Here is a 22,188-nt window from a genome sequence, read left to right as displayed (position 1 = left end):
AGCTGCGTGGCCGTGCTGGAGGTCTCGGCTTCCTGACGAGGCGGTCGGTGCGTACGTGCGACTCTGTGGGTGATGGAGTGGGCTTCCTAAAGGTGACCTGAAAGAACTCAAAAGGTTCAAAGCTGGGAGGTGGTAAAATCCTGCTCTGAGACACTCTGGGGAGAAGATGCTCCAGGCCAGGATCCGTGACCCCGTGGTTCTGCTGCACTGGGCTGTGGCCACGGGGCGCTGGTGGTCCAGGCTCATCTGAGGGCATAAGGAGATGTTTCTCCTGTGGCTTTGCACAACTTGATTTCTCTCTGATGTATTTCTAATGCAAGTTTTCTCAGTCTGTCTGTTGTCTTTAGCTCCTTTGGTGAGACACGTTTGGAAGGGAGGATTGGGATAATGCAGACCAGGGTCACGTACTGCGGGCACAGAGAACCAGGGTCGCCTCCATCCCAAAACCTTCAGTCTGGAGGTTTTATCACAGTCGGAGCTGTTGGGCTGGAAGTGACACTGCTGTGACAGGCTGAGAGCCGTGACCGTGGGACAGAGAAGGATTAGCCAGCAGGCTGGCCAGGAATGAAGTGCATCGAGGCTGTTTATTTTGGAGAATTTAGATCTGCTCTCCATATGTCTCTGTCTCACCGGGGTCTCTGAGATGTTAATTGCTTTGGGTATGTCTTCTTCAAGCTGCTGCCTAACCCTTCCTTGCTCCTGCTGGCCGACGGCTGTTGCTGAAAGCAGCGTGATTTACAGCGTGTACCACTTGCTTCAGGGAACCCTCAAGATTTTCCTGCTCCTCCGACCTCCCCCATTCATGCTTGGCAGCAGATGTTTCAAGAGTGCTGACAATCGGGGTTGTTTCCATCCCTTGGTTATCTCAGCGTGGTACTTCCCTTCTGCAAATGCCGCCTTGGCTTTCTGGGCCATAATGCATCGACTCTGAAATTGCTCCCGCGTCCCGTAAGGCTCGATGCGTGCCCTTGCTCCCTGTTGGAGCACCGTGAGCATGAAAAATGTTGGCAGTGTCAGCTGGTCCAGGAGCCCACAGACTCTCTCCCTGCTTGGTTGCCTCTTGCGCACTAAAGGGAGACCCTCCAGCTCTTGGAGGCATTTGGAGGAAAATTTTCAAGTTAGTTTTGAATGGTTGGTGGTCACTTCTCTCCCCCCTCTCCCCAAAAACCGGTGAAGAGCTGCCCAGAGCTGTGAGAGGGCAGGATCTCAGCCCTTCATAGCTCTTATTATTATTTTTAAGCCACGTTGAAGGTGACATTGGCCGCTGTTGTAACACAGTGTTTAAAGGCCTCTAGGATGCTTTCCCCAAGACACAAGAGAATAATAGAGCGTCCAGTATGAACTCATGGGCATCAGGCAGCTTTTAATCAGCTGATTTCTTGGAGAGCTGATCCACGGCAGAGTTGGTTAAGGCAGAGCAAGAGCCAGGACAGTCTCCCTGCCATCCACTCGCCCTCGGACGTGGGCTTGGGGAGACATCAGTGGGACGAGCGCTCCGACCCCCGGAGCCTCCTGACCCCTGGAAATGACGTTGTGTTCATGTGAACCTCAGGTCCCCTCTTCTTTATCCCCTTCCAGCACGAGGACGGACCAACCTTGAACTCCGAGAGAAATTCATCTTGCCGGAGGGGGCCTCCCAGGGAATGACCCCGTTCCGATCGCGAGGCCGAAGATCAAAACCATCCTCCCGAGCAGCCTCCCCGACACGATCCAGTTCCAGCGCCAGCCAGAGCAACCACAGCTGCGCCTCCATGCCATCCTCTCCTGCAACTCCGGCCAGCGGAGCCAAGGTGGGGTTCCCGCGGGAAGCCTTCCTCTTTCCTCTCCTTTAGGGACCAGTGGCCTCCAAACCCATCCCGGCGAGATGAGGAGGAGGAGGAGGAGGATGTTGGGTCTTTGGGGCTTGGTGGTTACTGTGGTCTCTAGAAGATGTTCATGGTGTCTGCAGGAGGAACCTCCTGTCCATGTGGGATGGGTGGGGTGGGATGGTGCAGGACAGGTTTCCAGCCCACACTGGGTGCTCGTGACTCCGCAGGAGCATCCCCGGCACTCCCGTGCAGCCGAAGGCTCCTGGTCCCCGGGGCAGGGCTGTGCCATAGCTGTGGTGCCTGGACGGCACGCAGGACGAAGCCATCGCCCATCACCTCTCCTTTCCCATCGCATCATCCGCCCATGCATGTTTTATTTCATCATCTGTTTGGGTTTTTCCCCCTTTATTTTAATTGTTATATTTCCTGTTGGGTTCTCGTTTCATTTTAGTGCCGTTTCCCCCCCATTCCAGATACTTTTCCATTTCTTTTTTTTTTTTTTTTTTTCCACTCACTTCCACCTCTCCCCCCTCTCCTTTGGATTTTCCATTTCACAGACTCCACATCACTTCTCTCGATGTTATGACAAACCCTGGTTGATAAACAGTAAAGCGGGCACCCCCCTGAGGGGATTCGATTATTCCGACTTCCAGCTCCTGAGCGCCGAGGTAGAGTATGGTCTCACAGCTCCGAGGACCTGCCGACAGGCTGGAGTGCCGCTGGCACGGAGAAATCTTGCTCCCCTGCCTGTTTTTAACGCTTTCCTTGTGGTAGAGCAGCGCTTGTTAGCACCGCTAACGCTCGGACTGTTAGCGTTTTTCATGGGTTTCTAACTCGGATTAAATAAAACATCGACCTGAGAAGAAAGCGCAAAGGCTGGCAAGTCACGGTTACCTGCTCTCTAACCAAGAGAGCAGCATTTATCCTCTTGTGCTTTTAAAAAAAAGTATTTTCCAAGCTGTAATAGCTTTTAAGCATTGAAAAGTGGCCGTCTTTGGCTTTCAAAAATTGCAATCCAGCAGCCGAGTTGAGACTTGAAAATCAGCTACAGCGCATGCACAGTACCCACGTTGCCTTCATTTTTATTTATCACCGCATTGAAGCACGTATTACGGTGTGTCGGGCACTTTCACCGGCTTGATGCTTCCAGGAGGATGAATTCGGGCTGAGATTTTGATCTCCCTAAAGTTACAGCCTCCTTGCGGATTTCCCTTGACCTTGTAAATCGGTGATGAGAAATACCGGGTGGATCTCGGTGGTTCACGCAGCGGTGGTGTGCGCTGGCGAGATAACTGCGTTCTTGCTTGGCGGTGCTTTCACGCAGAAAAGGAATTATTTTATATCATCAGAAGGTCAGGAGCAGTTCCCCAGTTGCCCCAAATTGCCTGCTTGCTGCCTATTATCAAATAGGACCAAGGATGAGAATGGAAATCTCTGATGATGAAAATGGTACCTTCGCAATCATGTGTTAATGGATTTTAATTCCCTCGGCACCCCCTCCCCCCTCCCCTCCCCCACCGCAGCTCCAGTTTCAATGGCTTTTCAAGATGTCCAAGATTCTCCAAAATCACCAAATCACAGGGGACGGAGGGAAAACTCTCCAGCTGTTGTTTTTAAAGCTCGCGGGGAAGTGCCCTCTGGTATGAACATCCATCTCTGCGGGATGCAGCTGGGCTGGAGCCATCCCTGCAGCGCGGCGGTGTGTGTCCCCCGTCCCCCCCGGGTCACATCGGGCAGCCGCTTTCCTGCAGCGCTGCCCCAACCCCAGCGCTTTGCTTGGTGTCTGGAAACTGGAGCTGCCTTTTCCAGCTGGATCCAGGTGCCCTCGCCCTGCCGGCACCGGCCCCTTCGCCCCTTCGCTTTCTTCCGCAGCGGTGGGAGCAGAGCTGCCTGGTGCGCTGCTTTCCACCCCCGCCACCTGCATTCGCAGCATCTTAAAGGTCAGGAAAAGCACCGTTTCAGGATGCGACCGAAGCCGATTCGGTGTGTTTTATGTCCCTGTTCATCACTGGTGGTAGGTGCATGGACCTGCCCAGGGCACCGGCACCAGGGCGACATCCCTCCATCTCGCAGGACGCGCTGCGCTGATGCCTCCCGACAACGGGATGCGTTTCTCAAGACACTGCCTTGTGTTCAACCTTCCAAAATCATCCATCCTGAGCTGCTTAGATGCTAAAATACATTGGTGGTTTTTTTTTGCAAGATTTCACATTCTCTTTGTGGAGCTTTTGAGCCCCGATGGTGTTGCCCTCATCCAGATGGACAGCAGCTTTGCTTTTATTTATTTTTTTTTCCTAAAAAATAGCTGTGCATCAGCCCGCAGCATGCAAACCGCCCTTGCCCTCCAAATTTTCAGGATCCAGGTGGTTTTTTTCTTTTTTATTAACCGCTGCTGAAACGACAGCTTGTGTTCTCCTTGACCGTTAAGATGGGCGTTCCTTAAATGTCAAAATCTTTTTGCTGAGGTCCTGATCTCAGGCGTGATCTTGGCCCCGTCACAGCCCAGGTGACAGCTAAAAGATGTTCCCTGTGTTCTTCCTCCCAAGGTGACCCCCTCTGCGGGCAGCAAGCTGAAGCGACCCACCTTCCACTCCAGCCGGACCTCCCTGGCTGGGGACACCAGTAACAGCTCCTCACCAGTTTCTACAGGTGCCAAAACCAGTCGGGCAGGTAAGTGAGGTGCAAGAACTGAAAAACTCCTGCTGCCACCTTTGTGGTTGCTGAAATTGGCAGAGAAAATATTAAATATTTCGGGAGGGGGATGCCCACCGTGGTGGTCCCTGCCTGGGAGGGAAGATGCTGCAGCAGTTCGGCAGCTCAAGGGCTTGCTGCTGCTTCATTAAAAGCTCGGGAATTAATCCGTCCTGATGCTGAACCCCCTGTTTCAGGGGTGCTGGGCGGGTGGTTGAAAGCAACCACAGGGGTGCTGGGGATTTGGGTGCTGGGGGGGATGCGGCTGGGGGACAAGCATCTTCCTCATCCTCTTCATCCGCCCACCGCTGGGGCTCTCGGTTTTCCTTGCAGATCCTAAAAAAACAGCCAGTCGTCCCACCAGCCGTGCCGGGAGCCGTACTGGGAGCCGGGCCAGCAGCCGTCGGGGGAGCGACGCCTCGGATTTTGACCTGCTGGAAACGCAGTCGGCGTGCTCGGACACTTCGGAGAGCAGCATGGCTGGCGGGCAGGGCGGCTCGCGCCGGGGGATGGCCAAACCCTCCAAAATCCCAACCATGTCCAAGAAAACAACCACTGCCACCCCAAAAACTCCAGGCCCTAAAAGATAATACTGTACCCATGCCCTCCCGGGGGGGAAAAACAAAAAAAAAAAAACAAACAAAAAAAAAACCACACCAACCTGTGTCCAATTTTTAACCCTGCTACATACATTGGATGTATATTTATTCTAAATGGGAGAAACTATATTGTTAAAAGTGTAAAAGAAAGTTGTGTTATGAAGCTGCCTTATTTGGGGGTTGTTTTGGGTTTGGTTTTTGGTTGTTTTTTTTTTCTTTTTTTTTGTAAGTTACTATTTTCATGTGAATATTTATGTAGATAAAAATTGCCTCTCGGTGACCCCTGTTCAGAGAGGGGCCTGGAAAAACTGAAATGTGGGAGAGAAAGAAAAAAAAAAGAAAAAGAAAAAGGAAAAAAAAAAGAAAAGGAAGCAAAAAAAGAAAAAGGTCAAGATGTGAAAGTGTAAAGAAAAACTAAAATATAAATAGGATTTCTGCGCGGTGCAGGGTGTGAACCTGCTTTATCTTTTAGGATTGTTTCCTAAATGCATCTTTATAAACTTAACTTGCTGTCTCAGCAAGGTAAATTATATTTAAAAACAAAGACCTGAATCCTGCAGTGTTCATGGAACTCTCTTTTTGTAAATCACAGATACCTCAACCAGAGAAACATGAGGTGAGGGGACTTGGGGCTTATGTTTCCATTTTTTTAAAGCTATGTGGTTTTACCTGAAGAAAGAGGAGTTTGACTTAATAAAATTTGCACACACTACAGCGAAGGTCATGACGATTGCTGTCTTGAAAATACTGTCCCGACAACTTCGTTTTTAAAGAACAAACAAAGGGGTGGTGGGTTTGGGGGGGTGGGGGTGGGGGGGTCACGCTGAAGCTGGCCGGAGGAGAGCACGCTGGTAAGATTGCAGTTCTGGATCACTCGGATACATCCCTTAGTGGTGGTGGGTCCTATGAATTAAAGGATTCTTCTGGATTGATGGCTTAAGAGACCAACCCAAGGTGTTCGCTATTTATCTGCATCTCTCGCTCTTCTTTTCTTTTTTTTTTTTTTTTCCTATTTATTATTTAACTGGTCATTCCACTTCCAACCAGGCTGAGATTGATGTGACCTCTGCTCCTAGAAGAAATCTGGACTTACACGCACAGTTGCTTGTCCTTGAAACGAGTCTCACCAGCACACTTGCTACAAGTCCTGTCTGGCTTTTGTACGCTACTTTTTCTTTGTAATTAAATCAAACTGACCAAGTGACCAGGAGACGGGCCAGGGGCGGGGAGAGGGCTCTCCAGAGCTCCTGTATTTATTGAATATTGTTCCTCTCCGGCTCTGACCGTGTTGCTGTGTGATTCTCTCAATTGGTTGAAATTGAGGCAAAACTGAAGCTCTACCAATGAATTGTTTAAAAACCAGACAGATTTTTGTATTAAAATTGCTTGCGGTAATAAACAATCTTGCCTCCGACTTTATTCCACGGTGTTAAGCTTTTTAAAGTACGAGAGCTGGCGGTGGCCATGCCCACCGGGTGTCCACACACAGGTGCGAGCAGGGAACCCCCAGTCCCAAAATTAAAAGGCTCAGGGGGGTGGGTGCTCGCTGGTGAGGGTGGTCGGGGGGGATGAGGACGCGCTGGCAAAGCGAGTGCCCGCCGGTGAGGATGCTGGCTGATGAGGGTGCCCGCTGGAGTGGGTGTTTGCCGGTGAGGGGGCCTGGGGAGGTGCTGGCTGTCGGTGAGGTGGGTGTTCAGTGAGGCCAGTGGCCGTGGGGGTGGGGGTACGGGGTGAGGACCCATTGTGGGGAGTGTCCACGGGGATGGGTGCTGCCAAATGGGTGAGGGTGGATGCACAGGTTGGGTGGCTATGGGAGTGGATGCTCATGGGGTGGGTGTCCATAGGGGTGGGTGCCCATGGAGTTGGGTGTTCATGGGGTTGGGTGCCCATGGAGGTGAGCATCCCTAGGGATGGATGTCCATGGGTTTGGATACCCACACAGGTGAGCATCCCTAGGGACAGGTGCCCATGGGGTTGGGTCCCCATGGGGTTGGATGCCCATGAAGCTAAATGGGTGAACATCCCCAGAGATGGGTGCCCATGGAGGTGAGCATCCCTAGGGATGAGTGCCCATGGAATTGGGTGCCCATGGGGTTGGGTGCCCATGGGTTTGGATACCCCCGAGGCTGAGCATCCCTAGGGATGGGTGCCCATGGGTTTGGATACCCCCGAGGCTGAGCATCCCTAGGGATGTGTGCCCATGGGTTGGGATACCCACGAGGGTGAGCATCCCTAGGGATGGGTGCCCATGGGGCTGGGTGCCCACGAGGCTGAGCATCCCTAGGGATGGGTGCCCATGGGGTTGGATACCCACGAGGGTGAGCATCCCTGGGGATGGGTGCCCATGGGGCTGGATACCCACGAGGGTGAGCATCCCTAGGGATGGGTGCCCATGGGGTTGGATACCCACGAGGCTGAGCATCCCTAGGGATGGGTGCCCATGGGGTTGGATACCCCCGAGGCTGAGCATCCCTGGGGATGGGTGCCCATGGGGTTGGATACCCACGAGGCTGAGCATCCCTAGGGATGGGTGCCCATGGGGCTGGATACCCACGAGGCTGAGCATCCCTAGGGATGGGTGCCCATGGGGCTGGATACCCACGAGGCTGAGCATCAGCAGGGGTGGCTGCGCACGGGTTCACGTGCCCTGCGCCGCTCCCCGGGGCCGCCGGGCAGGGGGTGGCCGGGCCGTCCCGCAGCCGCGGCCGGGGCGGCGCCGCCGGAGGGACCGTCCCTTTCCCTCGCCCCGGCGGGGCGGGCCGTGCCGTGCCGGTGCCCGGGGCCGTGCTGCAGCGCACCGGGCGGGCGGGGCGGGGGGGCGGGGGGGGCCGGGCGGCGGCGGTGCCATGGGGCCGGGGCGCGGGGCGGCGGCGGGCCGGGGGGGGCTGGGGGCCCTGGCGCTGCTCTGGGCCGCGGCCGTGCTGTGCCAGCTGGGCAGCGGCAGCGTCCTGCGCCGCCGGTTCCACGCCGCCGGTTCCCTGCAGCGGCGGCTGAGCGGCGGCGAGCGGCGGGACGTGCAGCGGGAGATCCTGGCCGTGCTGGGGCTGCCCGGCCGGCCCCGGCCGCGGGGTCCCGCCGCCGCCCGCGCCCCCGCCGCCGCCGCGCCGCTCTTCATGCTGGACCTGTACCACGCCGTGGCCGGCGAGGAGGAGGCGGAGGGGGAGGAGGAGGCGCCGGTGTCGCGGCCGGTGCTTACCGGGCTCAGCACCCAGAGCCCCCCGCCCGGCAGCGTCGTCAGCCGCGCCGACACCGTCGTTAGCCTCGTCAATATGGGTGAGCGGGGACACCGGGGACAGGGGGGGCACCGGGGCGTGCGGGGATACCGGGGGAACGGGGGCGCCGGGGCGTGAGGAGATACCGGCAGGACCGAGGACACCGGGGACACCGGGGCATGCGGGGATACCGGGAGGACCGGGGATACCGGGGGGACCGGGGGCACCGGGGCGTGAGGAGATAACGGGAGGACCTGGGATACCAGGGGGACCGGGGCTACCGGGAGGACCGGGGCGTGCGGGCAGGGTCTAGACAGCTTTGGCAAGACCGGGGGCACCGGAGCAGACCGGGGCACACCGGAGGGCCTGGAGCCTGCAGAGGCACGGAGCCGCACGGGCAGGATCCAGGCGGCTTGGGCAGGACGGGGTCGCACGGGGGGACCGGAGCAGACCAGGGCGCACGGGCAGGACCGGAGCCTGCGGGGGCCCGGGGGGCGCAAGGGTAGGACCGGGCACGGGGGCGGCTGCCGAGCCTCGCACAGCGCAGAGCCCCGGGGGCTCGGGGTCCTCGTCCGCAGCGCCGGGGGGGCACGGGGGGCACCGGCAAGGCCCCGGGGAGTCACCGTGGGGACACCGGGGAGGCACCGGGGAGCAGCACACGGCGGGACAGGGCGCACGGGGCTGCGGGCGGCCACGCTGCCAGGGCTGGGCACAACCCGGAGCCCCCCTGCCAGCCCAGCCCGACCCCGACCCACACCCCACTGAGCAAAGCTGGTCCCTGGGCCGGCCCTGGCTGCGGGCAGGGCACCGTGGCCGTGTACCGACGGCTCCGAGCATCCCGCCATCCTGGGCTGCTTCCTCAGCGCATCCCTGCCCAGAAGAGCCCCTTGGGCACAGAGCTGAGCTTAATAACCACGGGTGAGGGGCTGCGAGGGACCCGGTGGTATGAAACCCGGCTCCGCTTCAAAAAAGGGAGCTGGGGAAGGGGAAAGCCATGCAGCAGGGTGGGCTGAGGGCCATCGGGCTGGGACCAAGCTGAGTCAACTTGGTGAGCTTGTCCCAATCAACCGGATTGCTCCCCCCAAACCCTATCTCCATCATATCGCAGCGGAGGGAGGCTGGAAAGCACCATGGGATGAGGCACCCGTGTCGCCCACCCTGCACTCCCCATTTCGGTGGGCGCCCATGAGCTGGTTGTGGGGTGAGCAGGATGTGCAGGCAGGCCAGCAGCTCTCTCGTGCCAGCAGCAGGGTGGACCGAATTACCCGCGGTGGTGGGACACTGAATCACAGTTCAAAATAAAATCCTCAAGGTTGCTAATTATTGCTGGAATCCCGTCCAGCTGGTTACTGAGCAATGCCGGGCTCCAGCCACCGTCCAATTTCCAGGCAGTTGCATGAGTGGCAATGCAAGCAGAGCTATTTCCAGCCAGCATCCACGGGACCACGAGCACTCAGGGTGTGAGAGGTCCCCGCACGAGGGCAGGCACCGGGGTGCCCTGAACCTAGCAGGATGAGCAGGCCAGGCACTGGGATACGGACTGTTCCTCTGCTCATTGCTTTAAGGGGTGTTTGGGGGTCCGTGTCCAGGCATGAGGCTTTTGGGGAGCATCTGGGCAAAGGCTGGGGGATGAGGTGCAGGACAGGGGGTGTCAGGAGGCACAGAGCAGGGGAATGAAGGCAGTGGATTGATTGACATTGATAATATGCAGCTGTGGCCTTGCTTCAGAGGCAGTGGGTTGATTGACGTGGACGATGTGCAGCTCTAGCTCGTCCCTGCAAAGGGGTTACATAGCCCTGAGGAGTGTGGGAGAGGAGGCTGGATGAAGCAGGGAGAAGGAGGTGTGTGGTCTGGCCTCTGGAGGATGGAGAAACAGCGTGGACAGTGGAATCTGACCCACGGTAAAGCCTTGCTGCAGCTTGCTAGCTTTGCTTGTGCTGCGACAATTGGTGCCCTGTGTGATGCTGGAACTGACTGGGACTCAAATTGCAACACTGGCCCATGAGCTGCAGATGTGGCTGGTGTCCTGGGCTTGGGGACATGTCCCCAGGGCAAAACTGGATTTGGCTGCTGCACCATGGTGTGCCAAAGGGAAGGTGCCTCACCATGGCACTGCTGAGGACCAGGCAGGCAGGGTCCTTTCCCCTCTGCACCCCTCCAAGCCCCCCAGTGCTCTGAGCATGGGGAGAAACCATCACTGGAGAGACCAGGCAGGGTGGGGACCTGCGCCCTCGGGAGGAGGTGTGGGTGAGGGAGGACTCTGGAGGCATCTCCTGAGGCATCTCCACCTGTTCTTACATCCTCTGTACTGTGTGTGGACGTAAAGAGGCCAGGGAGCTCCCTGGGACTGACCCTGCTGCTCTGGGCAGTGGTCAGGGTGCCCATGGGCTTGGGCACCCACCTCCTGTCTAGAGCCTTTGGGAGTGGGCGGGCCTCAGTGTCCCAGTTAGCTGAGCCTGGACAGGCAGATACTGGGGCATCAAGTCCCAGCTTCCCTGAGCCCTTAAAACAACCCAAAAGCACCAAAATGTGCTTTAAAATGGCCAGGTTAGATGGCAGCCAGGGTGGGACGTTGGGGGAGGCTGGGGAGCCGCCTGGGACACATCAGTGAGGGGTGCTGGTGCAAGGGGTTCTGATGCAGGGATGCTGGCACAGGCTGTTGGTGCAGGGGTGTCGGCACAGGGGTGCTGGTGTGGCGGTGCTGGCACCGTTCCCCTTCCCAGTGCTCCTAGAGCAGCCAGGAGAGTTGGGGAGCACAGCTCCAGCCTTCAATTTGAATGGCTTTGATTTCTGCGGCTTTATCAGGCCCTTCATGTTAATGAAAAAAATTTTTGTGGGAGAAGGCTAGCCTTCATTTGCATGCATAATTTGCTGCACAATTACCCTGATGGGGCATGCAAATGGGCGAAGTCAGTGCTCCATTGGGCACTTGGACCTCTTTGCTCGCAGCCACCCTGCGTAGCCCTGTGTGAGCCAGGCCGGAGCGCGGCTCCCAACGGCACACCTTTTTCCTGGGAAGGGGGAACGGCAAACCTCCCCAGGGCACAAACACGTCCTCGTTTGGGCGAGCAGGGAGCCCTGCCTGCTGGCCAGGGTGGGTGGTGGGGCTGGGGACAGCAAGGGGCACCGGGCGATGGGCACCTGCGGTTGGGGTTGGTGCTGGTGGATCCACCCGTTGCATCCTGCTGAAGATAAACCCCTGTCTGAGCTGCCCCGTGCTATTTCTGTGTGCTAACTGGAGTCAGGTGGGATGTATTTTTAAGCCTGAGGTAAGGATGGGCTTGGAGGTTTCTTCTCGGCCAGGGCTGAGCCACCAGCCGTGAGTCACGGGGCCGTGCAGGGTATAATCACGGAGCAGAGAGGTTTGTAACGGGAAGGTGAGGAGGAGGAGGCTGGCAGTGCCGCAGCGTGCCCAAGCCCCCTGTGACCGCCCCTCAGCCCCACACGTGTCCTCCCTACCCCTCCCCGGTGCCCACCACTGCCTGGGATGTGGCCAGACACCCCCCATGACTGCTTTGGATGAAGCTCTGCCCCTGGCCGGACATCTTTCTGGCAAACCTTGGCTTCAGGGGGGGGTGCCAGGGAGCACCGGGGGAGGAAGACAGGGCACCTGTGCAAAAATAGCTGCAGTGCCCCGGGTGCTGCCAGGAGCCATTAGTGTGGGGTGAGAGATCACGGCAACCTCTTTAATTTATCCAGGGAGTTGGGGTGTGCTGCTCTGCTCCCCACACTTGGCGGAGCATCACCCACTGCCGGCCTTGGCACTCATGCGGGCACCCGCCTTTGCCCCCACACAATTACCACTGAAATCCAGCTGCTGTCAGCAGCAGGGTCAGGATTTCCCCACTCCTGACATCATTTTGCAGCCGTTTGCACCTCCTCTTCCTCTGGGCATCCACAGCGGCTCCGCCAGGAAGCCCAGCACGGCTGAGGGACACATGGCAGCATTTTCCAGCAGCGCGGAATGAGCCAGGCTGAGGTGTCGGTGCTTTATCCGCAATCCCCGTGCGTGTCGGAAACGGGAAAAACTTTGCAGATAAAAAATCCCATCTGGCTGCTTGTAGGGCTGGGGGTGCAGGGGGGGGTGCAAGCAGGGGGTGCTCAGTCCCGTGTCCTACAGCTCCTGCTGTTCATCCTGGGAGAATGGGAGAAGCAACGTAGGAGCCTGGCAGAGGCTCGGCTGTGTTTCGCAGCATTTGGGATAACTCCTCTCCCTGCTTCAAAAAGCCTCCGGAGCTTATTTTTTCCTGCTTGCAAGCGAAGGATAGCATCTTCCTTGCATCTCCTTTAAACCTATTTTAGGATCGAGAGCACTTCATGTGGTTGAATATCCTGGCATTTCCTTTTAATTTAGTGTCTGAAATGATCATGGGGACCATTGCGAGCAGCCCAGGACCAGTAATTATGACTGATGCACAGTTTATAGAAACAGAGAAAGTTTACAATGAAAAAGTGCAGCTAAAAATAACCTGGGGAGCAGGACGAAGGGCAGGCGGCCCCGTCACCCCATCTCTGGGAAGAGATGGGGAGCGCACTGGGGCTGGGAGACACAGCAAGGCTCAGCCCAGTCAGACCTGGGCATCCCCTGACAGGGGTTGCATGGCCCCACGGCCATTTATATATATTTATACATCATATAATTTTTTTTTAATATTTTTTTTTCGGATGGGTGAGAATGCACAGCTTAGTTGTGGCGTTCAGCTTTGGGGAAAGATGCAGCAGCAATAAGGGGCGAGCGGGTAAATGCCAAAGGAGGGGGCAAGGAGAGCGAAGAGCTTGGGTTGGGTTTTTTTAGTGTGTCTCATCCGCAATCCGGATAATCCGCCCACAGATAATTGAGGGTTGGCGGTGTGGCTGAGTCAACCCGCCTCAAATCAATAGCAGGTTCCCAGGCACGCCAGGCTCCTGGCCGGATTGGGGCGGGGGGGGGGGGGGGGGGGGGGGGCCCTGCGCACCCCCCAGCAGTACTTTAGCACCCACTTTTCCACCTGGGCGAAAGGTGCTGGGTGCTTTTGGGATGCGCCGCAGGGTTGTAATTTTTGAAGCCGTTTATCATTTTGCCAGCAAACAGGGTGATATTGAACCGTATCCAACCTGCTGGTCACCAGCCCTGTCCCCATCGCCCCCCTCTGCGCACGACCCCGGTGTCGGCACGGGAGAGGATGCTTCACCCTTGGTCCTGCCCTTCCAAGGGCAGAATCCCCTTTTCTGCTCTGACGGGGCAGAGGAAGCGGGGATTCCTCCCAGTCTCTCATCCCAAGTACCAAGCACCTTGCTGTTAAGTCCAACTCACTTGGTTCAAGGCGCACAGCTAATGGCCTTCAGACTACTCCATCACCTCCGCAGCACACAGATGGGAACGTTTCATAACAAAGTGCTGCTTTAGCAAAGGTTTTCACCCTTCTCCGGGGCTAAAAATCACCCTGGGGTCTTTTTCTGTGTTGTTGGGTCCTTGTGACCACCTTGGCTGGGCCACAGACCCCTCCCGCCCTTCCCTGGGTGCCAGCCCACCCACAGCATCACTTTGCTGAAAACGCTCGGTGAAGGTCACGGTGATTCTGAGCTGGTGTTGGGGCTCACCTGATGGCAGGGAGCCAAGGGGGGACCCATGAGATACCCAGGTGACTGAAAATACCCAAGGGGACACCGTGCTGTACCTGGGTGTCCCCTGGACCGACCATGGGATGTCCTGCTGGGGGGGTTGTCAGAGGAAAAAAAAAAAGAAGAAAAAGGGGAGATGATTCTTAACCTCCATGGTTGTGTTTTGGGGGGGTTAAGGGTTTTGCAAGAGCTACGAGGTGTTGGTGGCTTCGGCAGCATCTTTAATGGTCCAGGAGTGTTAAACCATCAGCGATGGGCTGGGGGGAGACAGGAAAAGCAGAAAAGAGCCCGAGGGGCTGCAGCAGGGGGGGGGGACCGGTGGTGTGTCCCCGAGGGGGTGCAGGGGCCGGATCCGGCTCCCCACAGCATCCTCCTGGCCGCAGCAGGAAGCCTCTCTGCATCCGCCCCTGCCCGCCTGGCCCCGGGCTTTTTTTATAACATGGCTTGTGGTGAGCCCAGTAGCTGGAGGGAATGTGGGGTTTTAAAAAAGAAAAAGGGAAAAAAAAAGAAGAGGAGGGAGGGAAAAAAAAAAAAACCCAAACCAAAACGTGGATGCATAATTAAAATCTCAGTGTTCAGTTTGGAGGGATGCGCCACACTGCTCCCCCCATATCAACAGTGATGGCAGCTTTATGGTGCTTTAAATTTGGAATATTTTTCCTCCAAGAATCAGTTAAAAGTTGCATTGGAAAACACGCGGTTTTATTTATTTAATGATTTGTTTGTTTTCTTTTTAAAACTAAGCACCAGGTCAGAATTTTTTTTATGTTGCTTGTGTGCCTGAAGCAGGAGGAGCTTTAATCACTTTAATTATATTCACTCATGGCGGCTTGGAATATTTTTAAAGAACAATTTGAAGAAAATAATTACATATTAAAGAAACTGTGTGGGGCTGCATAAAGAAAGACGGTGGCAGGTTTTTTTTCTTTACAGATTTAAAAAAAAAGGTTTTTCCTTTCCCAACGTGCACTATATTTCTGTGGAAAGTAGGTATTTCCAGAGAAAAAGAAGGGTTTATTTTTACGGAGCGGTGACCTGACAGTCCCCCCCCTAAAGGGTTAGGCTGGAGTTCTTGACATTTGCAGGTGACAGGGACCTGTGGCACCCGGCAGCAGCCCCGGGTTGTCCTCGATTTTTGTCCTTCCAGCACCTGCTGCAAGAAAACCCCCAATTCTGCTCCAGATGATCCCACCGATCCCCAAAATTTGGGGGTTTGGGTGGGTTTTTCACCCTTTGGAGAAGCGCAAAGGGCTGTAGCCCCTAAAGCACAGCACCAGGGGCAGCTTCTCCGTGCCCCAGCCGTAGCCAAGCGCTGATGCTTTTTAATATATATTTATTTTAATTAATAGATTAATTATTAATTTAAACATTTTAATAATTTAATTATTATTTAGGATGGGAGGCTGGGGGATTTACAGCAAAATAAAGTCAGGGTGGGTGTGTGCCAAAACAGAGGGGTGGTACATCAAAGTTAAAACTCGTGGGAGAGGAGAGATGGGAATTTGCAGCAGCAGCCAAGAGCTCGGTGGGGTGAGGAGCCCGGACCCAGCAGGATTTGTCCCCACATCAGGTCAGGGAGGGGCTGCAGGCTCAGAGCAGCCCGTCGGGGTGGCTGGTGGCATGGAGAGGGTCTGGCCCAGCCCTCCCTGACCCCTTTGCTCCGCAGTCGAGCAGGACCGGGATATCTTCTCACCAAAGCCCTACTGGAAGGAGTTCAGATTCGACCTGACACAGGTGCCCACGGGCGAGTCGGTGACAGCCGCTGAGTTTCGCATCTACAAGGCACGGAGTGCCGCCCGCCATGCCAACAACACCCTCCATGTCAGCATCTATGAGATCGCTGCCGAGCACTCCAACAGGTGGGGGGATGGGGATGGAAACAAAGATGGGGATGGGCACAGGGATGAGGATGGAAACAAGGGTGGGAAGGGGATGGGGACGGGGACAGGGATAGGGATGGGGATGGGGAGAGGGATGGGGATAAAGATGGAAACAGGGATGGGGACGGGGACAGGGATAGGGATAAGGATGGAAACAGGGATGGGGATGGGGACAGGGATGAGGATGGAAACGGGGATGGGAAGGGGACGGGGATGAGGATGGAAACAGGGATGGGGACGGGGACAGGGATGAGGATGGAAACAAGGGTGGGAAGGGGATGGGGACAGGGACAGGGACGGGGACAAAGATGGAAACCAGGATGGGGACAGGGACAAAGATGGAAACCAGGATGGGGATGGGGACAGGGATAGGGATGGGGATGGAAACAAGGATGGGGATGGCGATGAGGATGGGGGTGGGGACAGGGACAGGGATGGGGATGAGGATGGAAACAAGGATGGGAAGGGGATGGGGATAGGGATGGGGATGGAAACAAGGATGGGGATGGCGATGAGGATGGGGGTGGGGACAGGGACAGGGATGGGGATGAGGATGGAAACAAGGATGGGAAGGGGATGGGGATGGAAACAGGGAGGGGGACGAGGATGGGGACGGGGACATGGATAGGGATGAGGATGGAAACAAGGATGGGAAGGGGATGGAAACAGGGAGGGGGACAAGGATGGGGATGGGGACATGGATAGGGATGAGGATGGAAACAAGGATGGGGACAAGGATGGGGAGGAGGATGGAAACAAAGATGGAGATGGGGACGGGAAGGGGATGGGGCCCTCCCACAAGCACCAGCCCCAGCACTTGCCCTTCCCACCACCATACAAGTGCTGAGGGAAGCAGCACCACTGCAGCCGGCTGTTCCCACACGTTCCCACCAGGCAATGCCACACCCCAGCTTTTCCCAGGGCAGCTGCCAGGGTGCCACCATCATGTCCAGCACAGCCAGAGGCACCAGGAGCCGCCGTCCTGTCCCTGCTGTGCTGGGACCTGTACAGACACAGGCACCGAGGAGTCATTTCCATGAATTATCCCTGGTGCCGATGCCCCTTGGGTGCTGTTACTCACCTGCCTCCCCCCTTCCCCCCATTTCTGCAGGGAGTCTGACCTGTTCCTGCTGGATGTCCAGGACCTGCGTGCTGGGACCGAGGGCTGGCTGGTGTTTGACGTCACAGCCGCCAGCAACCACTGGTTAGTGGATCAGAAATACAACCTGGGGCTGCGGCTCTACGTAGAGACGGATGATGGTAAGCTTGCCTCACCTCCCCGTGCATTTGGGACCAAATCTCCAGGATCCAAAGTCCTCTCATCCCCCCCCTTAGTGCCACAGCAGGCGGTGGGGGGGTTCCTCTCACTGCAATTTTAAATTTCCAGCTGGGAGGTACAGCTCACAGCCTCAGTCAGCTGGGTTTGCAGGCAAGCCCTGATGATGGGGAGGCCTCCTTCATGTTAATGGGGTTCCTGGTGAGGACTGTAATAACCCCATTAACACTTAATGAACTCCCTACCTGGAGGGATCCTCATCTCTGTGCCGGAGGATTAACCCTCTTCTCACCATGGGATCAAATCTGCTCCAAAAGTGCCTTTTGCAGGTGCTCGGGCACACAAAGAGCATCTCCACTCCCATGGGGGAGGTGAATGCCCCATCCATCCCCTTCCCTCCCAGCGCCCGAGGTTTCCTCCCCGGTGGTGAAAGGGAAGATCAGTCATTGGGTTGATCCTTGAATTGCTCTTCGTGACCATCACGTGGTGGCAATGTGCAGGATGAGGCCATCCCGCCTCTGTGAGCTGCCCACTGCACAGCAACAGCCGAGCGGGAGCGCCACGGGGGGGGGATATCCAGCCTCTTGGGATGCCGAAACCGCAGCTACCCTCTGCAAATTTCCAAGGAGAAAAAAAAAAAATCCCCTTGCTTTAAGCAAATGAGTTCATTCTGAGAGCAAACCCGTGCGTGCTCCCATCCTTGCAGGGCACAGCGTCGACCCGGGCTCGGCGGGGCTGCTGGGGCGCCGGGGACCCCGCTCCAAGCAGCCCTTCATGGTGACATTTTTCCGAGCGAGCCCCAGCCCCCCACGTGTGGCACGGGCGGCCAAGCCCCCCAGGAGGCGGCAGCCCAAGAAGGCCAACGACCTCCCACATCCCAACAAGCTGCCAGGCATTTTTGGTAAGAGCTTTGCGGGGTGAGAAGTGGTCCCTATGGAAAGCGCCGGGCTCTGGTGCTGCCGTGATCGAGGCACCTGCTGTTAGTAGGGCAGAAATCCCGGGTTTGGTCCCGTGCAAAGCGGAGTAAAGAGCTGTGGGTGTTTTTGGGGAAGACTGAGGTGGTTTGTGGTTCAGGAGGTACAGTGGGTCTGGGGCGATGGTGTCTTATGGGGTATTTGGGATACCTGAGTCTTGGACTTTTTGCATCATTGCCCTTGGCATTGAAGCCACCCTTGGAGAGCATCACCCCAGGAGGGTGTCACAGCCCCAGGAAGCCACTCAGGCAGGAGGGATGCAGGAAGCCCCAGCTCTCCCAAACCCATTTATCTTGGAACACCCTCGATGGCAATTCCTCTGTGACAGAGCTGGGATTTAGCCCTTCCCAGGATGAATCCCCCAAACGAATGGATGCAGTGCTTAGGGCCATGGCTTAGTGATGGATTTGGCAGTCCTGGGTTAACGATTGGACTTGATCTTAAAGGTCTTTTCCAACCTAAACCATTCCATGAATCAATCCCAATGTGGGAGCGTGAAATTTCAGGCCAGGCTGAATCTTCTTTTCCTTTCATGCAACAACGGAGGTTCCTCTTCTTTGGCTCTTCTGGCCTAACCCCGACAATACAGGCTGCTCATCCCACCCTGGAGTGGGGGTGGCTGCAGCGCGGGGGTGGGATGTGGGGTGCTGGCACCACAGGGCTGATGCTGCCTGTCTCCTTCTCCCACAGACGATGTCCACGCCACGGATGGGCGGCAGGTCTGCCGGCGCCACGAGCTCTACGTCAGCTTTCAGGACCTTGGCTGGCTGGTACTTGTCTACCGGGAGAAGTAAATGTAAAAAAATAAAACCACCATCGCTGTCCCCACTCCTGGGCTCCCTCCCAGCCCAGCTTCTCCTGCCATGGTGACCTGCAGTGGTGTGAGCAGCGCGGGGCAGCCGGGGGGGTCCCGCAGCCCCATCCCGGGAGCTGGGAAGGCAAACGTGAACTGCCACAACCCCAAATCCCACCGGTGACCCCAAACAGCTCGTGGCTCAGGCTGGAAAAGCCCTTGCTGCTGGCATGGCCACCCAGGGAGGAGCCGGTTGGGTTGTTTTTGCAGGTGGGGAATAGATGAAGGGGCACTGAAAGCGTGAAACCCGTGGTGTAACTGGTGTAAACCCTTTTTTGCAGGACTGGGTGATCGCCCCGCAGGGGTACTCAGCCTACTACTGCGAGGGGGAGTGCGCCTTCCCCCTGGACTCCTGCATGAACGCCACCAACCACGCCATCCTGCAGTCCTTGGTCAGTGCATCCCGCAGTGGCATCCCATGGGGGTGCTGGGGGCTTTGGGGGCCGGTCAGAGCCCAGCGGGTCCCGCTGGAGAGCTGGATTTGGGGCTGGGTGCGCCTGGCTTTGAGAGCGTTTTGGTCGGAGGGTGCAGCTCAGCTCCGGCTCCCGATAATGCATCAGTGGGCTCACACACATCTGGGCTCACCGGGAGGTGCCGAAACAGCAGTTCAGGACATGGATGGAGGGACGAGCGTGAGGGCACACTGGCTCTGCCATCAACCTGAGCCAAAAGGGTGTAACGGTGGAGGATTTGTAATTCTGGAGGTCCTCCACCTCTTGATTTGCTGACGCGATCCTGCTCAAGGTTAACAGCAGCGGGAGAGGGGCAAAATGGGCAGGTTTTTTCCAGGTTAATGGCACCCTCCCCTTGCAGCAGGCTGGGGTGCAGGAGCAAGCCCGGGGCTCGCAGGAGCCCCCCACTGCTCCCCCCCAGCTGGTGGGCAAGGGCAGTGTGTGGCCCGTGCATCTTCTCCCCGGCCACGTGCGCGGGTTTCATCCAAGGCTCCAGATAGCGCCGCTGCAGCTCAGCGCCCAAACGTTGGGCTCAGCATATTCCAAGCAGGAAGGCTTTAATGCCCCTTTTTTCCCAAACCCACCCGGTGCTTTAATTTCTGGAATTTCCTGCCCTGTAAGTGTTTGATTTCCCAATGGCGGAGTCACACCGGCTCCGGTGTTCGCGGTTAATTACAGGGAGCGCCGAGTCCTCAGCCCAGCCTTTGAAGGCATCGCCTGGCGGGGTTTAATTTTTGCATTAACTAAGCTGCCAGAGGCCCCATCCAGGGCTGGGCACGATCCTGGCAGCGGCAGGGAGGGGTGCCCTTACCCCCGCCACCCACCCATCACCCCTAAACCCAACGCTCTTCCCGAAATGGAGCCGTTTGGGCAGGACGTGAATCACCTGGCAGCCGGATCTGGCCCTTCTGGGAAGCGCCGGGGCAAAGGCGGCTGGGGATCCGTGCCAGCCCCAGCCTGCGCTGCAAATAGCAGGGTTTGAGAGCAAAAACACCGGACTTCCGAACTGGGAGAGCTCGGCTGCCCCTGCAATAAATTAACCGCACATGTCGGGTAAGGGCAGCAAGGGCTGCGTGCGCTGAGCAGCCTGTGAGCCTCCCCGCTGATGCTGTACGGCAAAATACCAGGATAACCTGTGTCCCAAGCAGGGAATGAACGAGCCGAAGGAGAGCAGTGTTCAGGGAGGTGTTGTGCACTGAAGATTTTCGTGCGCTGTGTTAAATGTGGGGTGGTGCTGAGCCCTGCAGTATCGCTATTCAAACAGCATCCAGCTCCCCCACCCGCACAGGAGTGAGACCCATGATTTATTTTTGTAGCCGTTTTCCTATTTACAGTGAGAAAAGGGCCCAGAAGTCCCAAATAAATGAAGGGGCTGCCTGGCCCACACAGTGCCACGGTGCCCAATCCAATATAAACTGCAGCAAAGCCTGCCCAGCACTTAGAATAAATATTTTTGCAAAAAAAGCTGGAAATAATCTCCCCATTCACCCAGGTTTTTTGCAGCTATGAGCTGGTTTGCTGCTCCTTTTTTTTTTTTTTCTGCATTGGCCAGCACTCACAGGTTCCATCCTTCCCCCAGGTCCACCTGATGAAGCCCGAGGCTGTGCCCAAGGCGTGCTGTGCCCCCACGAAGCTCAGTGCCACCTCCGTCCTCTACTACGACAGCAACAACAACGTCATCCTCAAGAAGCACCGCAACATGGTGGTGAAATCCTGCGGCTGCCACTGACGGCCAGGTCCCAGCCCGATCCCACCGGAGCGATGGGATGCTGCTGCGTGCAAGGAAGAGGAGCTTTTACAGGCTGCATCAGAGCAAAGTCCATTAATAATAATAAGTAATAAAAAGAAATCCCTCCCACCCCTTCCTAGAAGTGGATGTAAATAATATAAAACTTTTATTCTCTTACCGCACTTAATGAGACACATACATATATATATATACATAGGAAAGAGGATTTGTGGCTGGTTACATGTTTTCCTCGTGGCTGATGTTTTTTCCCCTCGTGCTGCTGGTTCCCAGGCTGCTGCAGTCGCTGGTGGAGGCAGTTTGGGCTGAAGGGTAACTAGGACAAGGGAAGCAACATCCAGGTTGCTCTGGGATTGAGCTGTTTCTAACCATCTCCAGCTAACTAACCCACCTCTACCCAGCGCTTTTAATTCCCTTCATGAAAACACCCTCAGCCAGTTAAGCAGCTGGCTGACTAACCCGCTCCTGTTTACTTAAAGTTCACAAAACTCAGCCAGCTGGGAAAAAAAAATGTTAAAAAAAATCCATATTGAGCTATGACACTGTTATAAAATAAACACCTAGTTCAGAAAGTAAACACCTAGTTTCTCTTGCTCTTTGTTTTTTAATAAATGTCACAGCACAGCAGCACTCTGTTCGGCGGATGGGATTTCGCAACGAATAAATATTCGGGATCGGCTAAAATTGCACCTATTTGCTTGAAAACTAGCCCTGCCAAATTGTGGTGATGTGAGTTTTAGGTCAGGCTGTGTCCCCCTGGCTGGGACAGTGGCTGCGCTCACCGGTGGATGCATCCCAACAGGGCTGTGACCACACCGGCCCCGGGCAGCTTCCCTGTGCTATTTGCACAATTAAATTACTTATTTGCTCGGATTTTAAAAGAAAAAGCCTTGCCCTGTTTCTCAGCTCGGGTACCCGCGGAACCTTGCATCACTAGACAAGTAACAAACCTGGCTTAGCTGAATGCAAAGGAAAAAAAAATCCCAATCAACGCACCAAAGTAAGAAAGAGCTGCTCCCTGCAGATGCCTGGCTTCCCGAGAAAAAGTCTCACTTCTTTGGAAGGATTTTATCTGCTAATTCCCGATGAAATCCA

General features: G+C 56.2%; 2 protein-coding genes across 20 annotated transcripts in view; both read left to right on the top strand.

The window, feature by feature from the left end:
* MACF1 (microtubule actin crosslinking factor 1) overlaps nucleotides 1-6,512 on the top strand; it is a 146,124-nt gene extending 139,612 nt beyond the window's left edge. For 14 of the 19 annotated variants that reach the window (XM_055704171.1, XM_055704177.1, XM_055704175.1 and 11 more), the window contains 4 exons: nucleotides 1,579-1,790; nucleotides 2,366-2,476; nucleotides 4,355-4,478; nucleotides 4,833-6,512. In XM_055704171.1, coding sequence (XP_055560146.1) covers nucleotides 1,579-1,790; nucleotides 2,366-2,476; nucleotides 4,355-4,478; nucleotides 4,833-5,089 — 704 coding nt within the window. In that variant the 3' untranslated portion in view covers nucleotides 5,090-6,512. The remainder of the gene's footprint in view (nucleotides 1-1,578; nucleotides 1,791-2,365; nucleotides 2,477-4,354; nucleotides 4,479-4,832) is intronic. The other 5 variants (XM_055704174.1, XM_055704172.1, XM_055704176.1 and 2 more) reach the window with 1 other exon arrangement.
* A 496-nt stretch (nucleotides 6,513-7,008) lies between these two features.
* LOC102052578 (bone morphogenetic protein 8B) lies at nucleotides 7,009-21,670 on the top strand. The gene is made up of 8 exons (XM_055704880.1): nucleotides 7,009-7,040; nucleotides 7,965-8,371; nucleotides 15,578-15,770; nucleotides 16,903-17,051; nucleotides 17,774-17,968; nucleotides 18,732-18,811; nucleotides 19,176-19,286; nucleotides 20,926-21,670. Exons 1-8 carry the CDS (start codon nucleotides 7,009-7,011, stop codon nucleotides 21,073-21,075), a joined length of 1,317 nt encoding a protein of 438 aa, XP_055560855.1. The 3' UTR covers nucleotides 21,076-21,670.
* The last annotated feature ends 518 nt before the right edge of the window (nucleotides 21,671-22,188 follow it).

This window comes from Falco cherrug, chromosome 3, assembly GCF_023634085.1.
Source record: "Falco cherrug isolate bFalChe1 chromosome 3, bFalChe1.pri, whole genome shotgun sequence".
NCBI classification, from domain to species: Eukaryota; Metazoa; Chordata; class Aves; order Falconiformes; family Falconidae; genus Falco; species Falco cherrug.
This window is presented reverse-complemented; position numbering and strand designations above follow the sequence as displayed.